Source organism: Mya arenaria, chromosome 13, assembly GCF_026914265.1.
Source record: "Mya arenaria isolate MELC-2E11 chromosome 13, ASM2691426v1".
Taxonomy (NCBI): domain Eukaryota; kingdom Metazoa; phylum Mollusca; class Bivalvia; order Myida; family Myidae; genus Mya; species Mya arenaria.
In genome coordinates this window covers 8,976,596-9,002,205 of record NC_069134.1, presented here as the reverse complement: position 1 = coordinate 9,002,205, position 25,610 = coordinate 8,976,596, and the positions used below count along the sequence as shown (strand labels likewise).

General features: G+C 34.4%; 2 protein-coding genes across 5 annotated transcripts in view; one reads left to right on the top strand and one right to left on the bottom strand.

Annotated features, from left to right (window-relative positions):
* Positions 1–25,610, bottom strand: part of LOC128212961 (sterol carrier protein 2-like) — a 55,030-nt gene that overhangs the window by 16,954 nt on the left and 12,466 nt on the right. For 2 of the 3 annotated variants that reach the window (XM_052918374.1, XM_052918375.1), the window contains exon 1: positions 1,881–1,970. The exons of the other annotated variant lie outside the window; for it this stretch is intronic. In XM_052918374.1, coding sequence (XP_052774334.1) covers positions 1,881–1,949 — 69 coding nt within the window. In that variant the 5' untranslated portion in view covers positions 1,950–1,970. Of the gene's footprint in view, positions 1–1,880; positions 1,971–25,610 lie in introns of those variants that run through there. 3 annotated transcript variants of the gene reach the window in all.
* The window catches only part of LOC128212960 (nipped-B-like protein A), a 34,883-nt gene continuing 11,471 nt past the window's right edge, over positions 2,199–25,610 (top strand). The window contains exons 1-31 of one of the 2 annotated variants that reach the window (XM_052918372.1): positions 2,199–2,379; positions 3,326–3,414; positions 3,564–3,732; positions 4,183–4,286; positions 4,699–4,738; positions 5,227–5,279; positions 5,497–5,547; positions 5,714–5,763; positions 6,306–6,383; positions 6,816–6,884; positions 7,080–7,169; positions 7,437–7,460; positions 7,911–7,941; positions 8,181–8,267; positions 8,811–8,972; positions 14,034–14,221; positions 14,746–14,986; positions 15,087–15,241; positions 15,558–15,638; positions 15,827–15,927; positions 16,294–16,489; positions 19,909–19,991; positions 20,403–20,757; positions 21,601–21,693; positions 22,254–22,450; positions 22,639–22,840; positions 23,322–23,468; positions 23,731–23,865; positions 24,264–24,422; positions 24,817–24,928; positions 25,216–25,340. In XM_052918372.1, coding sequence (XP_052774332.1) covers positions 3,351–3,414; positions 3,564–3,732; positions 4,183–4,286; positions 4,699–4,738; positions 5,227–5,279; positions 5,497–5,547; positions 5,714–5,763; positions 6,306–6,383; positions 6,816–6,884; positions 7,080–7,169; positions 7,437–7,460; positions 7,911–7,941; positions 8,181–8,267; positions 8,811–8,972; positions 14,034–14,221; positions 14,746–14,986; positions 15,087–15,241; positions 15,558–15,638; positions 15,827–15,927; positions 16,294–16,489; positions 19,909–19,991; positions 20,403–20,757; positions 21,601–21,693; positions 22,254–22,450; positions 22,639–22,840; positions 23,322–23,468; positions 23,731–23,865; positions 24,264–24,422; positions 24,817–24,928; positions 25,216–25,340 — 3,642 coding nt within the window. In that variant the 5' untranslated portion in view covers positions 2,199–2,379; positions 3,326–3,350. The remainder of the gene's footprint in view (positions 2,380–3,325; positions 3,415–3,563; positions 3,733–4,182; positions 4,287–4,698; positions 4,739–5,226; positions 5,280–5,496; positions 5,548–5,713; positions 5,764–6,305; positions 6,384–6,815; positions 6,885–7,079; positions 7,170–7,436; positions 7,461–7,910; positions 7,942–8,180; positions 8,268–8,810; positions 8,973–14,033; positions 14,222–14,745; positions 14,987–15,086; positions 15,242–15,557; positions 15,639–15,826; positions 15,928–16,293; positions 16,490–19,908; positions 19,992–20,402; positions 20,758–21,600; positions 21,694–22,253; positions 22,451–22,638; positions 22,841–23,321; positions 23,469–23,730; positions 23,866–24,263; positions 24,423–24,816; positions 24,929–25,215; positions 25,341–25,610) is intronic. The other variant, XM_052918373.1, reaches the window with a different exon arrangement.

Here is a 25,610-nt window from a genome sequence, read left to right as displayed (position 1 = left end):
TTGAAGTTGAAAAGGATTTGGTGAACATCCCCTCGTAAATATCCGGACCTAAAATGAATTGGGATACAAACAACCAAGTCTGAATATATTCTGACCCCACATGGTAAGGGTTATTTTTTGATTCTTCTAATAATGAGAGGATTTTATATAGCATCAATAACATTGTAGCTATATTTTAATGTTAACATTTAAAGGGACCTGCTCATGTTTTGTTAAATGCACTTTTCTTTATAAAAAATAGTGTGGCAAATTATAAGGAGTGTTAAAACTTACAAACCGAAAGCTGGAACCAAACGGCATAAAATTATGTTCTTATTTGCTAAAATATCATCTTTGTAGAACAAAATTTTCATTAGCGTTAATAACGGCAATTTGTTGTTGCTTGATTGGTTGATCGACATTTTAGGGCTCTATTAAAAATTTGACATAAGTTTGACCTTCCTTGACATCAATATTGGAAGTTTTCCTGTGAAATTTGGAAGTGGATAGAAGAATTCCCACTATCGTCCCAGTGGTCGAAATTAACACAAGCCCGCAAGCCCTGTACTGGTAAAATATTTTTCAAGCTTGCTCAAATTCTTAATTTTATATAGCAGGGCTTGTTCAAAAGTTTTAATATTTATGCGAAAAAAACTAGAAGCCAAGCTAGTATAAGAATTCATCTTACCTAAAGACTTATTAAAAATGAGGCCGTAAGTAACTTTGACACCTGTATTTTTATATTTTGAACTTCCAATCCCGGTTTGACCGTCACTTTTGGAAGTTTTCTCCAAAATGGTGGTAGTTTTTGTACTTCCAAGGATTAAATTTCGGAAGTTTTGGCACATTTACAGGGAGTAATATAATACTTCTAAACTTCCTTTATCAGAAGCCATGAGTATCATGTGATGTTATCAATGTATTGCTAAAAGCTCAAAATATCCTTCACTTTGTGGCCTCAGGGTTTAGGTGTTTGTTTTCTAATATTTTCTTGACTTTACTGGCGTACGTTAGCACCCCACTAAAACCCAAAATGTTCTTTTATACTATTTTTTTGCGGTTTTGATATAAAATAAAAGAGTAAAACAATGATGAAATATATGTTTTCAGATGCATTACCGTAAAAACTAATTTTTGATCCAAAAACATGAGCGAGACCCTTTAATCTAAGTATATATTAAGGTTAAAACACACTCAATATACTCTTGTACATAACACAGTATAGTAAATGTTTAGGCTAGAACAGAGTTTTAAAACGTTTCACAGAGAAAGTTACCCACAACATATCGAAATCTCAACTACAGGCCAGATATTCAAATGACAGTTCAATTAACACCAAAAGTTAATATGTGAAATATAGGTCAGGCGCTCATTCGGTGAAATATATTGTGATCTTACACTGAAACAAACAATTATCCTCATTGCATTTGTAGACTAAACGACTTAGAAACTGTAGTTGTTGACCTATGATGGCCCATAAAAGCCCAAGATTGTTGGAGTAAATTTCTAATGTTTAGTGTGGTTTATAGGGTCAGACCTAAAAATAGAATTACTAAAAAAAAATATTGTCCCTTAAACCTTAATTATCATTAATCAATCAAATTACTCGCGATAACGCGTTAACTTTTTGACTTTCATGGTCGTTAGATTAAGGACTTTCTTGAAACTGATACTTGAGGAGTATTGCAATCATTTTTATTATGTCCACAGTGTATTAGCCACAGGTATATTAAGACGAGCAAGTTCTATACAATACGGCATGAGATTTTCCCTAAGTATTTTGAGACAACCCCTTTGTTAATTAAGGAACTTAATTGAGTTGTATTGTGAAAGAAACAAAACAAATATACATAAATATTAAATATTGTGATCGACTTTCATTAAAACCGAAGGCAATCAACCTTCGTCATCCCAACACCAACAACAAAGACTCGTTTGTCATTTATTGTGTTTATCCTGGTAGCGGCCATCTTGTGACGTCATGAATTTACCAATTAGGGACTATTTTTAAGCATTTAGTGTTTCATTGCGCTTTAAATATGGCTAAAACGGTCCAAAATAATGAAACCATATCATTAAAATCCGTTTGCTTGGCATTGTTTTTCAATTTCTTATGCACAACTCGTTATCTGAATTGTCATTTTTGTCTCCAAATTTATCTTTTGGGAACTATTTACTGATGCGGCAAATCAGCCGTAGTTTGTTATTCGGCTGTTTTATTTTTGGCGCGACTCATTGTTTTGGATAAAAAAATCTTGAAAAATTACCATCTTACTTGGTTCTGATGGCCCTATATTTAAGCATCATGTGAAAATGTATTGATTAGTCTTCGGTTTACCGTAATTTGTTTTCATATAGATCATCCAGAAGTGATCGAATTTGGTCCACAAAAAGAGACAGGTGAGTCCATCAATCAATTTTCGGCATCTTTTACAAGAGAAATCATTGCATTTTAATGCACATGCTCACTTTGCAATGCAATATTTAACTTAGCTGTTGGGTGTATTTACATACAAAGGAGGTTTTAAACGTATTTTTGAATACAATATGGTTTTATTCTTGATCTATTTTGCGTGACCTACATAACCAATGAGCAAATCTTGCGGGTGGGGAAAGTCTGAAACTAGATATTTTATGATTACCAAAATATGTAAGAGAATTTGTGAAGAATGATAAGTTGACAACCATTTGTGTATATGTTAAAGAATGAGTAATGCATACATAATCCGACATATTTTTTTTTTTGGCATTATTTTAAATCACTGAAGATCCAATACATAGTATTTGTGTATGCTGAACAGACTTGACAGAATATCTTCTCTTGTCATGATTTCTTTTTAAATCACTGAGAATCGACAATATAGTATCATTTTATGTATTTGTTCATTTCATAATAATTTAAGAGGCTGTACCCAGCTAAAATGGATTTTTTGCTTGGACAAGTCAAGTTGACAAGTCCCAAAGTAGACAAATAGTTCGCATGTTTATCTTTTATTTGTTTTGGAATTAGTTTGAATAAGCATACATTTTGTGTGGATACTGCTGAAACATGCACCAGCTCAGCAACAAGTTTGACTAATGATTTAAAGAGACTCCTGAATGTAATTATTGTATAGTTGGTGTACTGATTGTATAGTGTTATCCATCAGAACTACTCTGCATCTATCATTGCAGTTTTAATCAACAATCAAAGGGTTTGATTTCTGACTAAATTTATGTATATGAACTGCAGCAATGCATGGACATGTTTTTGATATGGAACATATATTTGCTTGTGATTGAAAGTTCAAAAAAGGCTATACATGTCTTTTATTACAATATCTGACCTATAGTTTTGCTATTTCAGATGTAAAGAAAATAGTGTCCGCAAAATGAATGGTGAGGTGCCAAATGTTCCGATCACCACCTTGGCAGGGATAACAAGTCTCACAGACTGTAAGTCAAGAAAATAACAACATTGTGCTGAAATCAGAAATGAACTGGTCCTGAAAGGTGAAAAGTAACTTTTAAAAGAAATGGAAAAGATTTTATTATTGCATATATATATCATGTCAATGTTTGAGGACTTTAATTTTATATTTCAGTGTTACCAGAATTACCCTTGCCAACCCCTTTGCAAAATGCCTTGAACAACAAGAGTCTACTGTACAGCTCAAAGCTTTCGGAGAAATCCAGAAAGCTACTAGATGATGCTGATGATGGGCTTGTTGAGCAAATTTCTGATTTGCTGCGACAAACATCAACAGATAATATGTAAATATAAACCTATGTTAATTTTTATATTGATTGCTTACGAGTATTTTTTTAATAATGTTGCCTTATGCATAAGTTAATAGGGTACGGTAATATAAGCTAAATTGTTCAATACTGATGCTAATAATACAGCTAAAAAAACCTTTTTAACTTGTGTTTATTGAGTATTGAGTACACCTAAAAATAAATGTAATTTTATAATAACATTTAAATGTCAAACACTGTTGAAGTATTAACACTTAACAATATGATGAAAACCATTAGCAAGATCTATTGGTATGGTTTTCAATACTTTTTCATATTAAACATCAAGATTAATTGCAATCCGTCATAGATGCCTGTACCTTTGAAATGCTACTGTAGCATAGTGTTTTGTTTTGTTACAGGGCTTTTCTCATTCACTGGAAATTTTATCTAAGCTATTCTAAGATGTTTTTGCTATTTTGCTAGTGAGCTGAAAGACAACCTTGGTGGAGCACCTGTGGATGGGGAAATGTCTGAGCTGCTCCGAGCCATCTTAGCAAATGATCCAGAGGTCTTCTCTGGTGGTGCAGGTATTGTTATTGTTAGTGCTACCGATTTGAATGGTTGGTGTACAGAAGAATTATAATGACAGGGTTTTCCCTAGCATTTTCAGATGAGAGGTCGGGGGGGGGGGGGTATCTGGTATATAATTTAATGATTTACACTCAACAAAATTAATATGATTATCCCAGGGATGCATACTGCATAGTAAGGTCGAAGTGGGTATCTCTATTCAGGGACTCTTATTTTTGCTGCTTCAGGGAAATCCCTGAATGACCTGTTCATTTTGCATCATGAAGAAGTTGTTTTGTTCTCTGTAGAAATACAAGTAAATAGATGGTGAGAAACCATAACTTAGCTCAAAATAAGCGTTAATTTTTGATAAGTCATGCATTCTTTTGCAATCAAATGGTGCATTATTCAAAGAACAATATTTTTCAGGTTCAAGCCATGGAAACCACTATCAGTCGAATTCACCAAGGTAAGTCACCATGACAATTGTGGCTAAATATCTGAAACTGTTTTCTTTGCTATTTTATTTTAATGGTATGCATGTTTAAACTACTATTTGAAAATGATTTAGCAAAGCATACTCATCATTCAGTTAATAAGATCACCAAATCGCTGATAACTGCAGACAGTTTGTTTTGATGAGGAAAGTCAATCGAAAGGCATAGATGTTTCACCTAATTTGAAATTCATTTGTCGGAGTTGGGCGGTCTTAGAGCCACAATCATTCAATGCATCAAAGACTTAAAATGCTGACTCCATTTGCAATCAGTATTTAAAAGGAAAAAACTATATCAATACTTATGTTTTCTTGGACCACTAAAGTAGAAAGTTGTTTGTTGCAACTCTCAAAAATATTTTTTGTTCTTTCCATGTTTTAAAAGAACATAATGAGCTTGATATTTCATAAAAGTTTCAGAATTACTGTGTCCAACATGACATGTTTTCATAATCTTCCAGGGTTGCTGGATCCGGGATTCAGAAATCTCCAAGCTTGCCACATCAGTTACCTGGTAATTTACTTAGCAAAATTCATTTTTCTTGGACACAAACATTCTTCAATAAGTCCTTTTATTGCTTTTAACTTTAGTAAATACTTATTAAACGTTGTTGCACTGCTGGAAGTGTTATTTTGTTTATCTGTAAAGGCAAACTTTTTATATTTAAACATGTTTTCTTTATTGAATTTCTTTTGTCATTCATCAAAAATATTATATATATTTTTTCCAGGATCTTCCAGTATGAATGGAGATTATGATCGACGGAAGTCCAGAGTGTCCAGTAAGTAGATCATTTACATTGACACTTTGTGGATTAAGGATTAAGAAAAGGATAAGTCTGTTCAAAAGGGTCCATCGGAAACGCTGCCTTCTGAAAACAACTTTGACATGTAAGAGTAATTTACGCAAGGTTTGCAAATGTGACACTTATACTTTTATGATTACAGTGAGTTCCCCAGCACAGGCTACAGCAGCAGAAACAGCAGTAAGACAGGCTGTGAGTTCAAAAAGCAATTCTTTGATATTAAGATTTCTCATAATGTATTATCATGTTTTTTTAAGGGACATTCATCATTGTAATTTTGAGCATATTGAACTAATTTGATATTAATACAAACATATATGTGCACTTTCATCTCTGCTAGGGCTGTTCCTGGGATAAAGGTAATGGGGAGCCGGAATGGAGATGAATTAAAATCATCTTCTTTTTTCAAAGGAGTTCAAATAATCTTGGTCAGGGGCATTAAAGAAGTTCAATTTGTCTTGGTTTGGGGTGTTTTGGTAGTTCAAATTGTCTTTGTAGGTTGTATTCTAATGCCTGTTGTTTGGGGGGCTTCAAAAGTCCAACGTTCATATAAATCTGGAGAGATTTTCACAGGAAAACATAATTATAATTATTGGTCCCCCTTTTTTTGGAGTTCAGTTCCTGGAACCTCAGTACATTTTTCAGCCCTTAGCATAAAAGGTTATTATAACGCATGTTATTAAAACTTTTGATTTCTAGTTTTACTAACATTATTATTATCATTTCAAATGTAGGGTAGCCGTCACTCAGAGGCAGCTATTTTGGATGATTTTGAAGATGATACACCAGTATCCAGGTCTAGAGAAAGACAGGTCAGATTCTTAGTAATTTGTATGTTGATAAATGAGCTATGCATGTAAAAATGTTGTGTTAAAACCTTGATGTGCAAACATGTCAAAATATTGCTCAAATTTTAATTTGCAACAGACTAGAAGTTCTACAAGACAAGCTAATATGAGCGAAAAGGTAAGTTTCTATGCAATAATGTTGATTTTATTATTGGTTGATGTTTTAAATATTTTTTTGTTTATTGTTTTGTGTTTATCTGAAAAAATATTAACTGTTTGTGTATAAGTTGCACAATACTATAATGATCGTTTGACTAAAATTTTATTTTGTAAATAATAAACTTGTGGTAAGAATTGCATACTACTGCTGTTAAGTACACTTTATGCCCAAGATGTAAGACAGACATATAATCCTATAATCCTAACAGCACATAACATGATTAATCTCCTTTGCAGAGATCCCGCGATGAATCCAGATCAGATCTAAAGAAGCCAGTTGTGTTGTTAGAACCATTGGACCCAAAAGTAAGATACTCATTTAGATTAAGGACCCTTATGTCATGATATAAAAAGAATTGTTTTGATAATAAACTGTTGTGATAACTGTATGTTTGTTGCCTGGCTTAGCTAATACATAATCCTTGCTTTTTACTTGATTGGTTTTTAATTTAATGTTAAAAGCTTTGAAACATTTTGCATTAACTAAATTTTAACTTGCAGGTAAATTTGTTTGACTCGTTAGTGAAAAAAGACGAAGTTTTCAACTCCTGTAAGCAGCTCAGTATTTCCCTGAAACCTCTGGATGAAAGGGTAATTAACTGTTAGTTTAGAAATTATGAAATCCACCCAGTGTACATGTTTTGTTGTTCAATGTTATGTGACTAAAACTGTTTTTGTTTGCACAATTGTGACCATGTGTCCTCTAGTCTTATTGATCATGTGTCCTCTAGTCTTATGGACATAAATGCTACAAGTCAGTGCAGCATGCTGTATGTACTACGAACATTTTTATCAAACATTTTGTTGTCATCATTGCATATACCTTTATACAAATTTATCTCACTTGTCCTATTTTAGTTGCGTCCTGGTGAAAATCATGTGGTATGTGAATGCATAACATACACATATTATTGTTCATGAGTATTATATTTCATTGTAACTTGCATGTATGCTAACCTTTCACAGAAAAAGACTAAAAGAAAGGTATTTCAAATCGTTTGCATGCAGTTTTGTTCACTTTTTGACATGAAAGATATTTATACTATACCCCATAGTTGTGTTCTTGTTTGGATGGTATTTTGATAATTTTAAGGTATGTTAAATGTGAAAATAATCTGGGATTTTTTTTTAGCTCAATCAATATTTCTGCAGAAGAAAAAAGCAACATGCAATTAGATTCTTTAATTGGAATTTTAATTTATTTGTTGACTTTCGACGTAACATAGTCTATCCTGCTTTATAGAATATATTTTTTAAAAGTGTTAGTTTTAAGCCAATGTTATTACCTCTCTCAATTGGTAATATTTATGTATTTGTTATTGTATCTTTCAGATATTGAAGTCAATTGCAAGCTCCGGAACAGGTAGGTTCTTTAAAGAAACAATTTCCCAATAATGATTATTTTTCATGGGCCAATACTTAAATAAATCATCCAGCTGCAGGGCCTTTTCGGCAGTTATGGGAAAGACACCCTAGTTCTGAGATCTTTAATCTCTAGTAGATAATTTGAAGCTTTTCAACAACGGTAAACTTTTAATGGTCACATATGTCGTTAACATGTATTCTTAGCCCTATTCTAATCGATCAAATTTCTTGTTTCAGTGAAAACAAAGGGCTCAAAGCGGAGGCGAAGGTCAGGTCATGCGGAAGACAGCGACTCTGATAGTGGACCAGAATCTGCTGATGAATGTAAAATTTTCTTTGAACATACATGTTTACACTTCAACAACGTTAATCCTAAATTGTCAGGACCGAAATAAAAAATTTGGTGAACAATATTCTGGTCGAGTGAGTAATGTGGCGATCAAGTTTAATGAGATAGACATTTTAAATGATATTCAGATTGACTAAACCAGCCAATATATACACACTACCACCCCAAAAGATCATTGATTATTTGATACTGATTGATCAATAGATGTGAAATAGCAAATTGGGACTGTAACTTTTACTTCAAAATAACAATTTAATATTTTGAAATAGTGATTTCAGATTATTGATAAAAAAAAATAGTTAATAAATAGTGATGATTTCGGCTCAACAGTGCTAAGAATTCATTGGTTTTCAAAGATTTTTCTTTTCGGCCTTTTTCTGTGTAATCTTGAAATATCAGATGTAGTTTTCCGTCAATTGTGTCTCGAAAGCTGTGTATTACCTTTTCAAGTAGTATGAACATAACTCTAGTTGAAGTCTTTGGCATGCCAGTCATACTATGTTCTATGTATATTTTAGTGATGAGGCGTAAAAAGCGGGAAAAACGTATGCGTCGAATGAACCAGACTGATCTCAGTATTGAAGAACTCTTGGATAGCCCAACATTCAAAAAGTTTAGCACTTGTCTGGAAAAAATCTTTGATGCAGCAGAAGATATAAACTTTGGCAGCATGGATCCAAGTAAGAAAAATATTCTTTAACATTAAATATAACTAAGATGGCTTGAAGATATTTGGTTGATCATGTCGTAGATTATAATTGGTAGTTGCTAGATTCTTTTGGTCGGTGGTTTGTTTGGGTGTAGATTGTTCTTGCTGTTATGAAATGATTGATTATTTTATATTTTTTAATGGATATGTTCTGGGCATGTCGGCACAGGGAAGGCATGTGCCATCCTGCTTCTAGTCCCAGCATTAGTCTGACCCTTGAATGGCAGCACCAAGCCAATGTGGCAGGGTTCTGTGGCATGTTCATGGGTGGTTTGCTTTGAAGTAAGTCGAGATGACAATGTTTATATCTAAAAATGGTAAAACAAAGGCTTAATTATGTTAATGTAGATCGCATATATTGGAGTGATTTGAAGGAAATATTAATTGAATTAACATTCTAAATTCCAAAAATATCATTTATAAAGCGCCGATATGTATTAAAGGGAGAAAATATATTGAAATTGTAGTGTTTGTCTCCCTTGAGTGAAACGTTGATCTAGAACACAATCAGTCTTGTACATGTGAATAATTAAGCCATTGGTATAGAAGCATCAGTCATCTGCTTTGGGATTTATAATTATAAGAGCCATATGATTTTGCTAATAAAGGGGTGTATGAAAATCACTCTTATCTGTCTGTGCATATCTACACATGTTTTGTTTTTTCTCTTTTCACTTATGAACCATGGAAGATTTAACCTCATACTTTTGATAATGATAACAGTACTATTTTGTGACATGTAACGTTACTCTTGCATCAAAATTGTCAGATAAATTGCCCCTTGTAAACTTTTATTCAAATTTAAGAAATGATTTTACTTGTTATGCCTCCGAAGGTGGACATATTAGAATTGCAATCTCCCTCCTTCTGGTTTTCCTTACCTAGGCTATTACTTTGTCATGCAGGGAGTGATTTTCAATTACTTGGCACATGTGTTTGGTACATAAAGATGATGTGTCGCGCACAAAACCTGACCCTACTTCAAATGTCAAGGTCACACTTTTAAGTTTAGTCATTATGGAATGCTGCATATACGCACATAGATAGAGTTGGTCGTGTCTGGGCTGTTATTTTTTTGTCATGCACAGAGGGATTTTAAAACCATTTGGCACATGTGTTTTGTACATAAAGATGTTGTGGTGCATGCAAGACCCATGTCCCTACCTCTGAGGTAGTGTTTTAGCTAAAGCGGAATGGAAGGGCGGCCCGCCCTGCCCTTTTTTGACCCCGCCCCGTTGCCCCTTTTTACACGCCCTGTCATATTTTTCCCGCCCCCTTGCGCCCTTCTGGCCATTCAGATCGTTGTTTATCACAAAGTTACGCCCTAAAAGTATTTCATTGGTCAATGTCGCCGTTTCCTAATCTGTCACAGATCAGTGCGTTCTAAGGCACATGACCGTCATCACCGCGGGTCTGATTAACGGTAGTTCACGCTTCTAATCAGGGTGCTAATTGCTGTTCATTATGACACATTATTCCTTGTCTGAGACATCGAAGTTGTACCTCTAAATGTCGATCTTTGATGCCGATGTTGTTACAAATTTAATTAATTTAGCAATTTATAATCGGTAATCTCCTAATCACACAATTGGGTCGTCTATCATCCAATTATCGAAACGTCCCATTTTAACCAATCAGAGAAGACACTGGTAAAATGATTAAAAGTTTGTTAAATTGCGATAGAAAACGCGAAGAAAGAATGAAAAATGTTGTCAAGTATTAGTAAACAATTGATACTTGCAGTGTAAAAACAAGGCACACTTTTTAGAACAGTGTTTCGTTTGAAGCAGACGGTCATTGAAAAACAGACGGTGGCGCTAAGAAAATCAAATACTTGACTTCATGACCAATATTTGATAGTTTTTGTGTTGAATGTTCGTAATGAAAATTTGTTTTGATATCTCAAAACTTTTTTATTTGCTTTATATAGCGTTTACTTAGAGTATTTTCCTCATTTGTACGATGTTTAAAAGTAGAAGATTCGGCGAGTCACCGCCATTTTGTCATAACATTTTTCGGAGTTTATTTTTCGATTTTCTAGTTCTATTATTAAGTATTAGTGAGTTTTTCATGAAGGATAGAGATTTTAAATGTCATTTTGTTTTAAAATGTCAGCATATTAAAATTTATTTAACCAAAGACAAGTAAACAACAGCAAAGCTGAATGTGACATTCGTACCCTATCCTGATCATACCAAAACAAGATTCGCCCCCCTGCACTTTAATGTTTTTAACAGCTCATATATAAGGCCATTCTGATTTTTTGTAATGGTATTTTTTTAAATGTCTTTGTTTTTATTTTATACACTTTTTTGGAGGTAAACTTTACATTGCAAAAAGGAGACTCTAGACAAGTACACTTTTGATAGGCCAAACAAGAACACTTTTTTAACATTCCATCTAGTAAAAGCAATCAAAGTAAATGTGAATTTAAAGTTTTGTGGCATGGCACAATATTTATCTCAGGTTTAAAGATAAGTATTTCGTCTCCTTAAAGTCTCCCCACTTCTCCCTAATTTGACTGGTGGGAGAAGTGACTTCCCCAAAAAAATCAGCCTTGTGAGAGCCCTGGTGACAACAACCCGAGATGGTAAAGAAAGTGTCTGAAGTGAAAATGAACAAGAAAAAAGAATTAAGAGTATTCTGTAGAGATATTACTACAATGTGTGCATGAACATGCATGTACTTTGATAAGGTACATGGTTGTTTTACAACAATACAAAGCTAATATTGTGCGCATTGTTTTCCCATTTAAGAAAGCACCATGCCCCTATTTTAGCCCACCCTGCCCTTTTTTTGGCCCACCCTGCCCTTTTTAATTCCTGGCTAAAACACTATCTGAGGTCTAGATCACAATTACAGGTTTATCATTACAGAATGCTGCCTTCATGCACATAGTTTATGTAACTGTGTCCAGGCTGTTACTTTGTCATGCTGGGAGTAATTTTAAAATTAATTTGCATATTTGTTTAGTACATAAAGGCTATGAGGCGCAATCAAGACCCTACCTCAAAGGACAAACCTTGATGAGTTTAATCATAATGGAATTTTGCATATATGCACATGGATAGAGTATGATTGGTCATGTCCTGTTGGTAACTCTTGTCATGCAGGGAGGGATTTTAAAACTTCTTGGTGCATCTGTTCAGTGCATAAAGACAATGTGTCTCGCGCAAGACCTACATCCCTACCTCTTACTACATAACTCACACACTTAAGGGTTACCATCATGGAGTCTGGCATATGCTTCTTCTTTATGTTCACTGTTCTTGAATGTAGACATATTAGTTATTGCATATTCAATTGAAATGGATGTCATTTCTTGGAACTTCTTTCCCTTTATATGGCAGCTCTTGTTATCCTTACACTAAACAAACTGGAAGAAATTTTAAAAAAACATGAAGCATCAACACATCATATTGTGAGATTGTGTGTTATACAGTTACCAAATTACCTCCCTTGCAGGGCTTCTAAAAACTGACAATTTACCGGACCTATATCAGTGACAGAAAATTGGTCGGAAAATTGTTGTTGTTTTCAATTTCGGTCCAAAAAATTGTAGAAATGGTAATACCCAAAGAGTGTTTGTCATACCCCATCCTTAACTACTTGGGGACATCCTATTGAAGCTAGGGGACATCCTTGAGGGAGATAATCATATTTGTTAATTGACTTTGCTGTTTTCATTACATCGAAGTGATGTCAGATGAGCCAGCTTTTTCACATGGAAACAATTTTCACACTTTTGCTACGGAAATTCCATTATCATTATATTATATATAAAATTGTCATTGTAATTCTGAAGTAATTAACTTAGGATATTAACAGCGACACGCTTTGATAAGCTACAGAGTCTTGAGAGCTGAGATCACCGCTTATGTCATTTTTTAAGAAATGTAATGAAAAAATCGTTCTTGATATATAACTTACAAGACCTGATTATGCATAAAGATATATCTGTTTATTAAAGTTTTTCAGTAAAATTCAGATCCACTGTAGTAGCATAAGCAGAAACAGTTTCCCTTTTTTGATCGGACATCCGTCAGCTGCAACAAATTACGTTCGCAGCGTTCATTGTAAGGAACGCTGCAGAAATTGATGAAAATCTCATTTAAAATTAAATTTGTATTAATTACTTGCTAAATTGAATTTTGTATTAATTACTAGCTAAATTAGCTATGATGGCTCTAAAGCACTGCTTATGAATCACCTTGTCATGAATAAGTATTGACAGTATACACATCGCGAAAATGTGTGACATAATTCTTTGATCATTTCTATAACTTGGTTTTGGAAGTTCTGGCCTTTCTTGGGACGGGGGGATTTTTTTTGGTGGAGGGAGCTCGATGACGCTGGGCTCAGACCGAATGAGGTTCAAAACTTTTAGAAGCCCTGGTCTTTTGTTCTTGCACTTTATAAATATATGAAAGAAGTAAATGACAGTTGAATGAATACATAAAAGCAATTATTGGTAGAAATCCTGAGCGTTTCAAGAACCTTTATTGTTGCCCATTGTTCCCAGTTCATCACCTTTATTGGCATGACATTTATCAGCAAATGAATTTACTTTTCATAAGAGCTTGAAAAGTTTTGAATGAAACATAAATTGATGATGATGTTGACAGAGTCATTGATGGCAATATGTGTTCATTGTAATCTGTAATCCCCCCACCCCTAAACATATTTATTATGTTTTGACCTTATGTAACTTGGTTTTAACTGTATTGGCATTACTTTTGCTTGTAACAGATGGCAATGTAAAGTTGTGCATCGTGCCCAATCATAAACTCACATACTTCTAAACATGGTATAAAGTCATATAGATAAATAGGTTAAAATGCTCATAATCTGTGAGAAACATTTTTTGATGAAATTGGTGCCTATTTGCATAGTCACTTGACTTGACTTTTAACAAACTTTCATATTGATCCTTTTGTCATAGATTGTATAATTCAAGGCCCTTACCACATCCTGTGATGTCTTTTTTTAATGATGATTTTTCTCAAAAAATGTATGCTTATTCTTTTTTCAGATGATGAGGAAGTTGAATGTCCCCCAGAATCTCTCATCAGTAGGCACATTCTAGCAGAGTTAACCAGTGAAACAGCAAAACTGAAGTCTATGGGAGTCCTGAACCAAGTGCCAGCCAATACGCTGGTAAAACTGCTCACCATCCTGCAATGGAACATCAGGGATGGAACAAAATTAATCCCCAATCAGGTATTTTTAGAGGCATCATTATATCAGTTAACCTGAAGATCTTAGACATGACCTTTCCAGGTCAGGGCACAACCCCTAGCCGGTTTTAAAAATAATTAGGGATTTTTTTGTAAAAACAACTAGTCCTTTTTTTGTGGGGGCTCATGCCCCTTTTCGTATCACCCTGCCCCTTAAAATGGGTAACTATTTTACCTAGAGTCATGATACCTTAGGGGTATGTTAATGGGGTGATGAAATTTTCCACCTGGGCTTTCGTTTCTCGTTGCATTTAGTAAAATCATACTATTATCATAGTGTTTGGTCATAACTAAACTTAAAATCAGTAAGATGTTTGCTTGAAACTTGGTAGTTGTGTTACTAGTGACGAAACATATTGTTATGAGTATACCAAGTCCCTTAATGAAGCTACAAGAATTCAAAGCTAAATGTCAAATACAGTTTAATTTTTGTCACGGTTATGATTGTTTTATATTTACAACTTGAGTCGTAACAAGAGATGTCTTATGAAGTTGATTTAATCCCAGGACAATGATGATGAGGACGAGGAGGGTCAGAAGTTGTGGCGAGAGATTGCAATGGAGCGGGTCGGACGCTCAATAGATGCTGCTCTCACGGCAATCTACATCATCACTTCCCCAAAGATGCCAAAGCAGGTGTTTATTGAGGATGTGATAGACAGGATCGTCATGTTCAGCAAATTTCAGCTATCCAATACCATATATCCAGAGTTTGATCCTGTGTACAGAACCAACCCTAAAGATAAAGGTAAAGAATTGTTGATTTATTTGTCAAGGATATCAATTTCACAGTCATTGCAGTCGTCATGCAATAAAACATGATTAAATTAAACCTTTTATTGTAACAGACGGTTACCAAGGCAGCCTAAAGATGAAGCGGTCACGAGCCCACCAGGTTAAACACAAGTCTACCATATCCCTGTACAACAAATTAACTGACCTGGTTGGCAACCTTGCAGAGCTGGTGGAAATCCAGGAACTCACAGATACCATCATCTTACAGGTCAGATATATCATAACACTCATATCTCAGACTTGTTACACCATGAATAGACTAGTCATTTTGCATTTGATATTTCCAGAAGTTATAGAAACCCGACTTCAATGTGTTTATTGTTCAGGAAGCAAAAAAATGTGTGTACCACAGAAAAATCAAGAAAAAATAAAAATGGCATATAAATGCCGCTCACTCAGTTTTGTTACCGTTTCTATCTTAATTTGAAGAACAGTTTAAACATTCAGTGACTGTGATGTTTATTGAATTTTACAAAACGTTTTGAACATTCATTGGGATTTGAATAATCTGTTTGTATTTACAGATGTCCAGTCTTGGTGTTGCTCCATTCTTTGTGGAGAACATCAGTGAACTGCAGCTAAATGCAATGAAGCTGGTCACAACAGTAAGTTATTTTTGATAATTTTCTACTCTTACGTGTTGAAGATGAAATGGACTGCCTTTGATGTCTATTTATGTTCTACTCTAAGATATGACTAGGGAAATAAGATCAAATGTAGTAAATATATGTATATTAGAATGTAAAATATCAAATCATGTTTCTAACTGGATAAACATTGTTGTTATGTGCAGGTGTTTGCCCACTATGACAAGCATCGACAGCTAATCCTGGAGGACATCTTCTCCAGTCTTGCCCGCCTGCCCTCCAGTAAACGCAATCTCAGAAGTTACAGGTTAGATGTTTATCTGCAAGTTATTTTTTGATGTGACAGAATCATTTTTTATCAGTAATGCATGAACTTGCATTAGTCATTAATTTTAACACAACAATGACAAATTTACAGGACTAGGGATTTTCATATGTTTGGATGGCTTACAATGCACTAACTGATTATGTTCTCTTTTTCAGCAAACTGAAGTAATATTTTGTCCAAAACACTATCACTCAATTTAGAGACTTGGTTCTGTGTTGGACATTGAACAAGATGTTCAAATTTTGTGATAAGAACAACCATGATTTTACTTGCCAAGAATATCAGATGTTACTTTCAGTCTGAAATGATTAATATAAATTTCTTTCAAACATCTGCCCAACCCAGGTTAAATGCGGATGACCACATACAGATGGTGACAGCGCTGGCCCTACAATTGATCCAATGTGTTGTCAGCTTGCCCCAGCCCCAGACCGAAGACACCCAGGGGGAGGCGGATGACCCGGAGGATTCCCGGATGTCAACCTCAAGTCGCAAAGATGGAAAACATAGCAGCAAGAACAAGCGACGTTCTGGTGACCCTGTAAGAAATAGTTTGGTTAAATTACTGTATGTTGATAGAAAATGTATGTATACATAAATGGATTTTTTTTTGTAGGCCAGAAACCACTTATAATTTCTTACATTTTGTATAGTCAATTGACCAATATGTATGCAAAATAAAACTGATTTCTAGTGTTTCACAACTCCCAACACCATATATTGGAAGAAAGTTTCACTCGTGTTCTAAGGTCTAAAAAAAAAATATGTCTGTTTCCTGTAACCCGACCGACCGTAATTTTTTACCGCCGACCGCAATTTTTTTATGCCCCAAAATTCGAAAAGTCAGATTTTTAGCGATCTCTGGCCTATGATGACAACGATAATTTAAATATTTTGGTAGTGTCCGAATCGTTGCATAGTTACAAACGTTTTCGGTTTGGCAAGTTGAAACAATGGCAAAAACCTTAATGGCTGTGACATTAAACTGCAGGGCTTTCAATTGACCCGATCTCCCGGGTTTTGACGCACAGGAATCGTAAATGACCCGAAATCAACGCATCATCCATTTGTAATATGCATCAGTTTTGACACGGGATATTTCGGTGTGAGAGTCGGTATCATCTGAAAGGAGCCTCAATGCATGATCTGAATGTTTGTTTAACCCGCAAGAGCAATTTACACCCGAAGTGACATGTGATTATCGATCTGGAATCTGATCGGTAACCTTGTCAATTAGCAGCACTCAAACTCAATGACGTAATATTGACTCCGCCCATTATGCAAATTAACGGATACCTTCCACTTTTTCGCTAAGTGCAATGGTTTTGAAAAACAACAATGCTAGGATATATTTTGTTCATTTATTTTAAGTTTTTTTTTATTATTTCTCCAGTTAATTAAAAAATATTCTTATAAGTTTTTAATGAGTTAACAGAAAAATAAACATTTTTCATACCACATGGTCTAAAAAGCACGGAAAACAGGAGCACACTAACTTCCTGTCAATTTTAATGAAAGTGAAAGGAGAACTACGTAGATCGTTGTCAGTGTTGTAGTTTGGTTCTATCACGGACCTGGTTTATAGGTCCGTGGTTTTATAACAAAACTGTTATGGTTTTGCCATTTATGAAAAATACGATGTTGCAATACTGGCAATAGGAACGTTAAATGTTTTTGTTTACTTCCGGAAAAAAAGATAAACCTGAAAGTGAAAGTTAAAGTAAGAAAGATGTCGTTGCAACTAAACAATCGCTGGTGCATATTGGAATTTGACAAGGATGCACTGGATTACATAACGAAGATGCATTAACTAAATAATATGTTCGTCAGAGTCAGAACATATTTTACCAAGTTTTGACTCTGGGAATGTTTTAACCCCCGTAGTCCAGAAAAGGAAAAAAACAACAGGGTATTCTATTGAAAGTTACATTGATTATCGTGCTTGAGATTTTTACAGAATGAACAGTGGATCTAATACAGCAGATCTTTTTAAAACACTGAAAATTGTTAAAAAAAAATAAGTTGTGAAAACTATTTAAGGTACTGTACGTGTACTAGTTTTGCTGTTTTACTGTTTAAAAAAGAAAATGGTATTACTTTTTATTAGTCAGTCTAAGCTTTTTTGATACTGATTTTAGGCTATTTAAACATATTCCAGTCCAATCTGTTATTTTACACTGTTCGCTGTCGAGTCAGCAGGTAAGGTTTAAGTGTCCAAGCAGTGAACAGCGTAGACCATGGGGCTACACTGGTCCCAAAGATCTGTACAATTCTGACAGCCTCTAAGAGTTAAATGGTTTAGTCATTGATTCTAGTCATTTATCAATCGAAGTATTGATTTATATAAAATTATGTTTTGTGGAGATTCTTGCCTGTTCTTGTTGTAACAGCATTTTATTTTATAATAGTTGTCATGTACATTTAATTGTAATACAACTTGATATTATTACACAGTCTATCTTAAAATAGTCTGTGCAATAATATCATGTTTTATTATTAGAAAATGTATGCATTTTGAAAGTTTTGTTTAAAACATTTGCCAAAATTAAATTGTCTAAATGTTCTTTGATTCACTCTTTCACTGGGTTATATTTGCAAAGTCTAAAGATGAACTGCTTCCCTGGTGAACATACTGACAATGCTCAAAATTGCACATAATGTTGCCACCACTGGGAGTCGAACCCATGGCTTGCCCTTCAACAGGATGCATTCTACAACTGAAATACATGTACCATGGCTAAAAATAACTGATAAACAATGCTGTTTCTTTGTCAAGCTTCACCTATATATATACATGGGTGAAAGTTTTCAGTATTGATACTGAATTCAGTATTTTGGAAAATATTTATCCTTTATAATGTATTGTGAAAATGGCATTTCCCTATGTTAACACCCTATTTTCAGTATTTTGAAAAATTCAAACTTTCACCCATGTATATAGATGTGAAAAATCACTTAGTCTTGATTTATTACAATGATGATGTATTTTATGTTTTGATGGCTGTCAAGCTAGCAGTTTTAGTTTATAAGTGGCAGAAAGATTGAATCTATATATCACACTGAATTCTTATTAAAATAATTCACCTGAAATAAACTTGAATATTGGATCATTATGACATTTAAAAAAAAAAAAAAAAAAAAAAATCCCTACCTACCGACCCATCTTTTTTTCAGCATGTTACAGGAAACAGACATATTTTTTTTTTAGGCCTAAACATTAAACAATGATAGAAAAAGTTTTGTTTCTGATAAGGAAAATATTATTCTTTGTATGTAACCACTGGGTATAAGAAAGCGTGATGATATACAATGTAGAAGTACAAAGAATGCAGTGAAAATGTAAACAAAATTAAGTAGATCCAGCATGTTCAGCCAGTCTTTGAAACCACAAACCACTCGCTTAAAAACCTATACAGAGGAAAAGTATCAAAATTGTCAAAGATTGAATAACCCTGCTTTGATTCACCGTCATATGTTAATAAAAAGATATAAAGCATGTTACCAGTGGTCGAAATTTGCCACAAGCCTGCAAACGCTGCACTTGTAAAATGTCTTCCGGGCTTGCTCAAATTCAGAACTTTATAATTATAGCAGGGCTTGTTAAATAATTTGATGACAAACAATAGCAGTGGTCGAAATTAACACAAGCCCGCAAGCCCTGCACTAGTAAAATGTCTTCCGGGCTTGCTCAAATTCTGAATTTTTTATAGCAGCGCTTGTTAAAATCTTCATTCCACGCAATAATATAAGAATTCGGGGATGTTCATCCTCGAGTCTAATTTCGATGACTGCAATAGTATAAGAATTCGGGCTTGTTCATCCAGTAGTCTGATATCAATGACTGTGTAACACTTTTTAATCACTTCTGATTTGGTGTAATTTTCCCTGTTGTGTTTTGGCCAAGAGTCATGGGATGTCATGACTATTGACTAATTTGTTTTTACTGTATTTGTATTTCAGACTGATCCTGATGTTGTGATAGTTACCTCATATGAAATGGCCATGCGCACAGGCTACAACTTCCTCTCAGTATTTCTTAAAAAGTAGGTAAAATTTTAACACTTGAAACAAACGAGAAAGGGTTGGCTTTAGAAAGAAATGGTATTTGTACATGCAAACTGATGTTGATCTGTTAATAAGAAAGCATTACAAACCCTTTAAAATGCTTTAAGTACATATATGTATGTATACATGTGTATATTTAGGAAATTTGATCCAACTATATACTATATGACACAATGTTACATGTGCAGTCATTATTTGTGTGCATGTTAAGCAGGTATTGTCAAGTTCAGGATTACTCCTTAAATCCAGATGAGGAAACAGTTTCAACAGGGAACTAAGCCCCTAAACCCTGCTTTGGACCTGAATTCCTCATACTCTTAATCTAAATTTTCAGAAATGGAATCTTTGTTCTTTATTTCCCCAGGTTTAGACATAATTATTTTTTTCAGGTGTACAATAAAAGGAGAAGAGGATTACAGACCATTGTTTGAAAATTTTGTGCAGGACTTGTTATCAACAGTGAACAAGCCAGAGTGGCCAGCATCAGAACTCTTATTAAGTTTGTTAGGGAAAATATTAGTGAAACAATTCAGCAATAAATCTATAGAAATGTCATTACGGACAGCAGCATTAGACTACTTAAGTATAGTGTCAGCACGTTTGCGCAAAGACGCAGTATCTAGTCAGTTAAACCCGGATATAATAGCCGACATAGTGTGTAAAGTTAATGAGAAGGAGGAGGAGGGGGAGGAAGATGGGGACGTGAGTAAACGTTCAACTCGGGGCGGACGGAGAACACCCGAGGTGGGTAGAGACACCATGTTTAAATTCATTGTTGCCATTAAGAATGATTGATATACTAGTGTTGTTTTTTCCCAATGTTATTGTGATTGGGGCCATTGCCCTTTAATTTGTGAAAATAGTGACCAGACCAAATCCAAAAATTGTGAATTAACCTTCGTATATTTAAAACAAATAATCACTGCATGCTCCTTTTAAGATCATAAGTTTTAAGAATTCTTTAAGGAACTAAACTGCATTTAAACAGATTTGTACGAGTTGAGAACATTCAGTTTTCAGTTTTGGGTTTGTGATTGTCTAAGGGAAAAAACCTGCATTCAGTCAATAGTTGTCTTCTTTTTCTTGTTCACTCCCTTGTCTTTGTGTTGGATAATGAGAGTGACTGACCTGTATTGACTGGGTGCAGTTGGTTTTCTCCCTTGCCTTTGTATAGTATCAGTATGTTGCCTATTACCCATACATACATGCTCAGGATTGAAAAGGACCTAAAGAGCCATGCCAGTAAAGCATAGGCCATCTTGAGCCTCTTGTCTTCGAAATTGACCCATTCAGAAGTTCTTAAAAAGAAAGTTATCTTTGAAAAACTATAGATTTTTGTTGTTTAAAGTTCTTCAAGCCCACTAGTAAATGGTTTATAACAGCTTCCACAATTATTAACAGAACACAAGCAATGTGCTGCCATTTGTGACGTTTATACTTTATTGAAACGGCCCCCATGTCTATGTGATACTAAAGCCTTTGCTATCAGTAACTACTTATCTGTTCTTTTTCCCCATTCAAAAGTAGTATGGACATAACGGATTATACATTCAACTATATTTTGTGTTTTGTATTTTAATTGTACAGGAGTCAACAGACATCCCAGATGAGACAAGAAGTCTTCAACAGGCCATGGTGGACTACCTTGCATTCAATGGGGTTGATGAACCTGCTTATTTGGTAAGTTACACATAATTCTTGTTTTTTATTTCCTTGTTACAGAATTATTGAATGTTTGAACAAAAAGAGAATTCAACAGACTGTGTGATATTGTTTTATTTTATTGATAATTCATATTTATAATCATTTTATGAACCATTTGATTTTACATCATGATGTGGGTAGGGTTTAAGCCAGGTTTTAAAAAGAGCTGGGTGCTGCAGAAAAGGGACAGGTTGAAAAGGGAACATTGCTTTGAAATATGAATAACTGAGTTATAAGAAATGTGACAAAAAATATTAGAAAAATGTTTGATTGAAGCAGGTTTTGCTTTCAACTGCCAGATATATAAAGTTTGGAAGTATTTCTAAGCATATAAAAAGCTTTTAAACAAATTATTTGATAATCTAAGGCATACAACAAGTAGGCAGAAGGTTTCCATGGTGGCAGCAAGTTGCTATCAAAAAGGGGAGGGTGCATCAAATTTCTATTATTCTAATTAGCTAAAACCCTTTGCATGATGTACTGAAATCCATCTGTGATGATAACAATTTTCATGTTATTGTCTCAAACTTTTCCAGTTTGCAAGGCAGTTTTACATTGCCCAATGGTTTCGGGATACAAACAAAGAAGCTGAGAAGAAACAGCATCATGGCGACGAAGACTTTGTAGCAGAAAATGAGGAGAAAATCACAGACAATGACACCAACACCGAGGCCATAACAAAATTCCTCCTCTCACAAATAGACACCAACCTAAAACCATACTCATCTTTCAAGTAAGCAACATGACATGGTACATTGGAAGTTATCTGTATAGTTAATGTAAACAGTAAGGTATAACAAAATTAAGTAATTGCTCGAATGTCTTGGATCACTAATTTACCTTGGAATGAAGACATTGTAACATTTAAAACAAAAAATAAAAAGGGCAGCCTTGATATAACAAATATATGTTCCATTTCAGACCAGAACCGAGCAAGCTGGACTACGACAGTGCATGCCTGGTGGCTCGATACCTGTCATCCAAGCGTCCATTTGCTCAGAGTTTTGACATTTACTTGGGCCAGATCCTCAAGGTGCTAGCAGAGAACACTGTGGCTGTGCGTACCAAGGCCATGAAATGCCTCACCTCCATTGTAGAGGCAGACCCTGGGGTCTTAGCAAGGGTAGGTGAAGATTTGTTGCTCTAATGTAGTAAAGCTTGTTATCTAACGTGCTGTGTAAAACTGTATAACAATTAAAAGTTGTAACAAAGATAACAATCAATGACTCTTGTAATCTTACGCAGGGGTGATATAGTTCATTACTTAACCTGAAATCAAGATTTAGAGCTTAAAATTTCAGACAATTACACATTTGTTAGGTTGGTGTTTTTTGGGCAATTGTGTTAAACATAGTTAAAAGTATCTTGAAAAGGACATAAATGGCTTTGGAAACAATTTAAACAGGAGTCCAAGCCACTTGACCCGGTTTTTGGCCACTTACAAAATGTTCAGGATTGGGATTATGGGTCTTGTTATCTTGTGCGGCTTAATCTCTCTGAAGATAATTTTTTCCTTCCACCTTTTTTTGCAAACAAGTGTTTTATCGTATTTGCTAGTTTATTTTATAAAAACTATTATCAGAGTTTAACTAAATGTATTTTAGCCTGACATGGAGCGAGGGGTACATGGTCGGTTTCTGGACCCCTCAACAGCTGTGAGAGAAGCTGCCATTGAACTTGTGGGTAAATTCATCCTGGTTCGGCCCGAACTCATACCACAGTACTATCACATGCTCTCAGAGAGAATCCTGGTAAGTGTCTTAGTGATTGTGCTTGTAAATTGTGCTTTGTGAAAGTTAAACCATTTGGAGTCGATATGATTTTGTGTTGATTTGGTATGTAAAAACGGATAGTTTAGAAAGGATTTAAATGAGCCAATTTTAATCAGATTGTTTACAAATACAAATTATATTTCTAGTGTCTGTTCAACTTGAAAAAGACAAAAAAATAATTTGAGACAACTTCATGTTTAGTGTAATATTGTTTGTTATGTGATGTCTTGCTATATTTCAGGACACAGGTATCAGTGTCAGAAAACGTGTGATCAAGATTTTCCGAGAAATCTTCGCTGTACAACCAGACTTCCCGAAAATTCCTGATATGTGTGTCAAGATGATTCGTAGAGTCAATGACGAGGATGGAATCAAGGTTTGTTAAATTGATGAAAAAATTGAGCTTTGAAAGCTAAATCTTCTTAGTGCAAGAACTCAATATCTGCTTCCATTTCTATATGCAGTTGTTGAGTTATTGCACTAAAGTGACATAATGTTCTCTATGAATGTTGTTAAAAAGAATTTGGGACACATGAGTAGATATTGAAAATTAATGAAAGTAAGCAGTTGCAGTTGATAATATGCATTTGTACATTTATTTGGTTGTGTACTGTAAATTTATGCATATTTTGAAAATATCTTGTTAAGAAAGTTGTTGGTTTAAATAATGATTAGGTTAGTTTCAAAATAAAATTTTAAAAAAATGAACATGACGATACATAGTTCTCATGTAAGTATCTTGTGTTTGATGGTAGTTTTATTTATTCCTTAAAGAAACTGGTGAACGAGGTTTTCCAAACGATGTGGTTTACGCCCCTCAGTGCCCGGGACAAGGACTCGGCCAAGCTCATACAGCGAGTAGTCAACATCACAGATGTTGTTGCAGCAAGCAAAGACACTGGCTTTGAGTTTATTGAACAGCTGCTGGATAATGTAAGATTAAAAATCATGTTATTTTAAAGCATTTATAGAATAAAAACTTGTCCTTAAAAAAAATGGGTTATATTTGAATTGGGGATGAATGTTTCAGGAGAAACATGTAAAATTTCAGAAAGCGGCATGTTTTTAAAGAAATTGCTATTGGAAATGTGTTGGAATAACCTGAATGGCCGGAACATTGCAACACAGGATTTTGAGTGATGACTATGAAACCTATCACAGGGTTTTGTCTTAGCCAAGAAAAATATAGTGTAAATATGTCTCATGAGTTCAAGTTTACTAGTCGACCCCTTACTAGGTATTCAAAGTTCTTCATTGATTCATATGACTATATATTTTCATGAAAAAAAAACAACATGTACTGTAAATGTATTGCTGTTTATTCTAGTTGTTGAAGAAAGATGAGCATGGCAATTATAACAAGTCAGCGTTGACATCATGTAAACAGATTGTCAACTGTCTGGTGGAAAATGTGCTCAGATTGGAAGAAACCAGTATTGGTAAGTGCTTGTATTGTTCAATAAACAAAATTTATGGAAAATGATATAAAAGATACTGTTGAGAAGCTATAGCCACGTTAATGTACAAATGTAAAAAATGTGTGGTCGATCACACTAATATATTGTGGATGTAATGCAGAAACAATGGTTCAAAGTAGCTAAAATGGTATTGACTGCTAATGACATGTACTATTTTGTTCAAGAATCCAAATGCTACATGTAGTCTTGAATGCAGAGAGAATCTATAAAACTGTTCAACAAGATGTACATGTGTTTGTGGTTTTCAGACGGGAAGTGCAGCCAGAGGCTTACAGGCTGCTTACTGACCCTGTACCTGTTTACAAAAATTAAGCCTGATCTCATGTTGGAACATGCACAGACCCTCCAGCCATATCTCAACATTAAATGCAGCGTAAGTATTTCCCTGGCATGCCAGATGAAACCAAGACAAAATTGTATTTGCAAAAAAACAAAGATTGTATATGACGTTTCATGTGTGTTATAGATAAAAGGAGTAAATCAATTTAAATAGGCTAACAGATACAAATATATTAACAGGCTAAAAGATACAAATATATTCATCTTTTAATAGAAAAATCACAAATGCGGTAAAGCATGCATCCAGTAACCATTGTCTTATGAAGCAAAAAGATATCGCAAAAGATCTATGAAAACAATACCA